The sequence below is a fragment of the Panthera uncia genome, chromosome D4 (assembly GCF_023721935.1).
Source record: "Panthera uncia isolate 11264 chromosome D4, Puncia_PCG_1.0, whole genome shotgun sequence".
Taxonomy (NCBI): domain Eukaryota; kingdom Metazoa; phylum Chordata; class Mammalia; order Carnivora; family Felidae; genus Panthera; species Panthera uncia.
In genome coordinates, this window is record NC_064807.1 from 11,024,885 (window position 1) to 11,030,884 (window position 6,000).

The 6,000-nt window shown below is 46.3% G+C and overlaps 1 protein-coding gene across 1 annotated transcript; it reads right to left on the bottom strand.

The window, feature by feature from the left end:
* Positions 1–146: 146 nt before the first annotated feature.
* Positions 147–5,772, bottom strand: TMEM252 (transmembrane protein 252). Its single transcript, XM_049633541.1, has 2 exons — positions 5,157–5,772; positions 147–1,355 (listed from the first exon to the last, which is right to left on the bottom strand). Exons 1-2 carry the CDS (start codon positions 5,432–5,434, stop codon positions 1,130–1,132), a joined length of 504 nt encoding a protein of 167 aa, XP_049489498.1. The 5' UTR covers positions 5,435–5,772; the 3' UTR covers positions 147–1,129.
* Positions 5,773–6,000: the final 228 nt, after the last annotated feature.

Genomic DNA, 6,000 nt, shown 5'->3' on the forward strand with positions numbered 1-6,000 from the left:
AGAAACTGAGGCCCGGAGAGAAGAAGATTCTTGTCCAAGAGCTAAGACATTAAGCTGCATCTCTCCCCCCCCCACCCTGCCACCCAACTTGTCCTCTTATATTAAAACATATAATAAAATATAATAAAGCTGAGGAGGAATCAGGGGGTTTTAAAAGAAATGTCCCGAGTCAAAAATGCATGGATCCATATCTTGAGACACAAAGAACTTTCTGTTAAGGATCAAAGCATTCCACCATAGTCTCCTTTCTTTCAAAGTCTAGAGATTCACAGGGCGATTTGTTGAAATATACATGTATATTTTAATGCTTTTCAAGATTTACATCAAAATCTAGATTCATACAACCTATGGCTAATACAGTTTCTTCCCCTAAATTCTGTGCCTTATGAATTTTTAAGTCTGTTCCACTTGAGTGTCTGAGAAATCTTGTCCTCTCTGCTTGTACAACCATCCCGTTTTTAAGATCTTCCTTCAAAATTCTGTGTTCCAGCCATTTTGAAAACAAATATTACAGTTGCTGTCCACATAGAAACCACACACACACACACACAATTAAAAGAAAGTCATACAAAGTAACATTCGTGGCTTCCAAGAGGAAACCTCCCGTAAGGTGAATTACGATGCTGTCACTCTAGTTAATAGGGTAAACGGGGGGAGCCGCAAAGCCAGCCACCAAAACCTGCAAATTAAACAGGATGATGACCCTTCGTCTCCAGCACACTTTCTTCTTGCAGTTGTTGGGTAATGTACCTGAAAGCCCATGGCTGTCCATGAGCAGCACCTGTTCTCCCCATTGGGGGCTGGGGTGCTGGAGGGGGTTGAGTGAGAGCTAAAAGCCTCTTGGGGCACAGCTCCAAACGGCTGTCCAAAAGCCCAACTGGGCTGAGATTAGTGTGGATCCTTTGAAATGTGGCTTGCTGTCCACCACACCCTTCCGGGACCCCACGCTGCCCTTGCAGACCAAAGCATGTCCAGGAAACCGTAACGCTGTCGTTTCCCGCATCTCCTCGGCGTGTGCTCGTGAGGGTCCCCGAAGACCCTTTCCCTCCTATCGTCCAGTGCCCGCGTTTACTACCAGCAGCCGTATCCCTTGAGGGTGCATCCCAAGCACTAGAGAGTATCTCCTGCTTCAGCATCCTGAGCATCCTTCAAATGGTGTGGCTGTCGCCACCCCGCCTGCCACGGACTCCTCATAGGAAGGTGGGGCCTCTGGGCGGGCGTCAGGTGCATCCTCGAATCCAAGGCCCATCTCTGTGTACACAGGTGGAGGGACATCCGAGGCCTCTCCCTCTGCCGGACAGGGTTGCTTCTCCACATCAGGACTCTCTTCATACGCAGGGGGGTAGAAGTCTGGCCTGGGGATCAAAATGCCACACACGTACACATGTTATTTAAGTGGTTAACGCCAAAGAGGCATATGCCTGACTCTCTCAAATCACACTGTGTGAAGTGAAACTGTTAAGAAACATTGATTTTGAAACAGATGTACTTCTTCCCTGGCATCACCAGTTTTCTAAAAAATGTGTTTTTTTTTCCAGCAAAACCCTCCTCATCAGCCATGGGTTGTGTGACTCTACAGTCATATTTTTCCCAGTGGGTTATTCCAAGTTATTCCCTCTCTCTTGCTCACGGGAACCAGGGGCTTTCAGCTGGGGGTTCTTCTAGAGGGCAGGAGGAGGGGGCCTCAATGCTGGAGCTGCCTTCCACCCAGGTATTTAACTCATCATATCCTTGTCCTCGTGCATACACTTCTCCTTCTCTATGTGGTTGCACTCACTGTCTCAGATCCTCAGAGCCCACAAACTAATGGATGAAAACCCACGTATAAACTGGTCAGATCGCTATGTTATACCCCTGAAACTAATGTAACGTTGTGTGTCAACTACACTCACATAAAACATTAACACAGCAAAACACAAAAAACCCCAGCTCGGTGCAGTCTCCTCAACTCTGACAGATGCTCCCCTCTTTCTTCTCCCTTTTTCAAGTCTCAGCAAGCACGTTTCCAAAAAACATACGCGTTTCTCAAACTATCTCCACTGACAACTTCATGTAGATTTCACTTGCAGCCCTTTCTATGCCAATAGGCCAATGGCGAAAGGAGCCATTCCCGCCAAAGGCGATGTATTTATCGGTAATCTTGCCCAACGTTGCTAATTGCTGAATCCTTCTGGCTTCTCCATCATGAATGGGACGGGGTGGGGGTTGGTGCGAGGTGAGGAAGAGAGAGGGTGAGCTTGATGGGTTTATTTATAGCGCGAATCCCTCGGTGCCTACGGGGAGTGTTTGTGGTATGTAACCACAACAGAACAGAGACTGCCATTTGTGGCCACAGCTCCATTCCAAATATCACCAGGCCCAAAGCCAGATGGCTAAAGACGCTGTCTACTGTATGGCATAAATCTCAGCCTTCACTCAGAAGTGTCACAGGGCACACGCATAAAGACACTGAAGACAGAGAGGTGAGCTTTTGCCTGGAGTGATTTGAGAAGCTTCCGGATCACTGCCACCCGCCCCCAAATCCCTCCACCTCTCCCAAACCCGTCCGCCCACACCAGTTCTCATTCTCGGAGCCCCACGTTCCACCACTGCAGACTCCTCTGCTCTGATGCCTCGGTGTGGGTTCCCATTTTGAATGCAAATGCTTCTCAGCAATGCAACGTTTCCTTAACTGACTTACTGGCCGCTCTGAGTAGGCTGGGTACCTATTAGGTGCCGTGGAAAGAGGCAGGTCAATGTGGTGTCATGATAGCCGCATCATAGATCACTAAAATAATTCAGCACGCTGGGATGTTATGTGTGTGTTAGTAAATTCGAGCTGCCTCCTATAGGCAATCAGTTACTCTTATCAGGGATTCACACTCTCGAGGCAATCATCTAACATTTATACAAGAAAAAAAAATCATCCGAGAAGCATCATCTATGATCATTTCAGTTATCTTAATCTTTTATCAAACCCAGAGACCTTGCTAGTTAGCATAATAAACATTGGAAATGGGGGTTGGTTATTATAATTAGTATCTTATTAATTAGCATAATGCCAAAAATCAACCATCATGGGTAAAATTGCTTATAATCAAGATACATATGGGGCACCTGGGCAGCTCAGTCCGTGAAGCGTCCGAGTTCAGCTCAGGTCACGATCTCACGGTTGGTGAGTTCGAGCCCCATGTTGGGCTCTGTGCCGACAGCTCGGAGACTGGAACCTGCTTTGGATTCTTTGTCTCCCTCTCTCTCTGCCCCTCCCCTGCTGGTGCTCTGTCTCTGTCTCTGTCTCTCTCTCTCTCAAATATAAACAAACATTTAGGGAGAAAAAAGGATACATGCAGTAGCTGAGATATTTTATTTTTTTCAATGGTTTATACTATTTATTTATCTATTTATTTATTTATTTATTTTTAATATATGAAATTTATTGTCAAGTTGGTTTCCATACAACACCCAGTGCTCATCCCAAAAGGTGCCCTCCTCAATACCCATCCCCCACCCTCCCCTCCCTCCCACCCCCCATCAACCCTCAGTTTGTTCTCAGTTTTTAAGAGTCTCTTATGCTTTGGCTCTCTCCCACTCTAACCTTTTTTTTTTTTTTTTTTTTTTTTTTTGCTTCCCCTCCCCCATGGGTTTCTGTTAAGTTTCTCAGGATCCACATAAGAGTGAAACCATATGGTATCTGTCTTTCTCTGTATGGCTTATTTCACTTAGCATAACACTCTCCAGTTCCATCCATGTTGAGTAGCTAAGATACTTTAGATCAAGAAGGCAAAAGAATTTTTTTAAGGAGTCTTGCAGCCTGTGTCTTAAGGATGATGCTTGAGGTTTTATCCCTGAATGGTCCTGTGTTGGGTGGCCCAAGAGTGAGGAGGGTTTTGGTTGTCTGATACCAACCCTCAGGTGAACTGCATTTGGCTATACTGTGGTAACATATATATAACCTGAAATTTACCACTTATCCATTTTAAGTGTACCGACGAGCGGCATTCAGTACAGCCACACCGTTACGCAGGCATCTCCAGAACTTTTCCATCATCCCAAGTTGAAACTCTGTACTCAGTAAATGGTAAGTCCCTCCTCCCCCACCGCCAGCCCTGGTCACCCCTGTTTTACTTTCTGTGAATTTCGCTGCATCTCATATAAGTGGAATCATACAGCATTTGTCTGTTTGCGTCTGGCTTTTTTTACTTAGCATAATGTCTTCAAGGTTCATCGACACTAGCATATGTCAGAATTTCCTTCTCTTTATGGCTGAATAATATTCCGCTGTGGGTGTAGACCACACTTTTTTGTTCCTTCATCCGCTGGTGGACATATGGGCTGTTTCCACCTTTTTGCTCTTGTGAATAAGGCTGCTGGGAACAGTGGTCTACAAATATCGCTTCAGGTTCCTGCTTTTAATTCTTTTGTCTGTATACCCAGAAGTGGAATTTCTGGATCAAGTGGTAATTCTATATTTAAGCTCTGTACTATTCTTCATAAAATGATTGCACCATTTCACATTCCCACCCGCAGTGTATAAGGTTTTGGATTGCTAACACTTGTTTTCTGTGTGTGTGTGTGTGTGTGTGTGTGTTTTAAACAATAGCCATCATAATGGGTGAGAGGTGGTAAGATTAACTCAACTACCTCTGGAATGTTATTATCTGGCCTTGAATCAATCTTTCATGCAAGGTGTGATCAGAACACCCAAAAGGTCCATAAGCTGGGACCACACGGAGTTCATGAAGAGGTGGCAGGACTAATTCTATGCCTGTCTGTTCATTTGTTGTGTGGCAGAATTGGGCCTGGAACTTGCTTTCATTATAACCCGGTAGCCAGGCTGTGGGGGTAACTTAACCACCCCCTGCCCCTAAGGACAGCTCCCATGATACGACAAAAGAACCTAAGAGTTGGGCCTCTTAAGTTGGCTGACGTAGCTCTTCAACGGGGGAGAGGTGGTTTCTCTGATATAAGTTCCCTCTACTTGACGGATTTCCCCAGAAGCAGCCCCATTCTTCCTAAGGATTAACCCCAAGTAATTTCCCAACAAGAAAGCTCCATTTCTAGACATACAGCCTGGCAGGACGTGGATATTATCCCACTGTGGGATTAGGGTCATTCCACTCTTCCAGAACTCAGCCCCATTGCAGCTCCCCTCTGTCCCCTGGCTTTTCAGCACGTACCTGTCGACTGTGGCCAGGGGCAGTGCCCCGTGAGCAAGGTGTCGTCTGAGCACGTGCGTGAACACCCCTTTGCTTTCCCTGGCCTGGCGGTAGGTACTCCAGAAAATTCCACTCAGAAGGATCACAAACCCCAGGGGCAGAAGCATATAGGCCAGGATCAGGTTCCCTCGACAGTTGAACATCGATCCTGAGGAAATGAGGAAGGCTCCCAGGCAGATCATCAGGAAGCCCGTCAGGAGGACAAGGGCACAGAGCACTAGACCGGTTCTGTTCCGCATCCCTGCCCCTCCGTAGCCCTTCCTCTCCCCTGCTTCCCTTGCTCCTCGAGAATGCTTTCATTAGCCAGCTCGAAGCTTTATATGCTCTGGGACCAAGTGGCCTTTGGACAATTAAGTGAAGTAGGCACTTAGAAGCTATTCATTAACCATTGAAAGTAACCGTAATATCCTTGGAGGATTAACCTAAAAACAGCATTGTGTAATGCAGGAAGGCGTGGCTTCTCACTGCTGTGTTGCTCTTCTGAGCTGGACCCTCGGCCAACCCCAGTTGTTTGAGGGAAGGTCTCCTTTGATTAAAAGGGCACGGATCTCTTTTTCCCCCTGGTGGGTAATTCTCCACCAATGCTCGAGAAATTAGCATTCCTTGATGAACTATCTTCTTTGTGGTTTGGCAGGGGATCCTTCCCTGATTTCTTCTCTCTCTCTCTGCACTTGAAAGACATTTTTAAAGCTCTTAACAAGTATGTCTTGCCTCTCTCAATGGAACTCCCTTTATTGCCTTCGTCCTATGTTACTGGGAAAAATTCCAAGAGAAAATCCCGTGGGGATGAACTCCCTGATTCCTT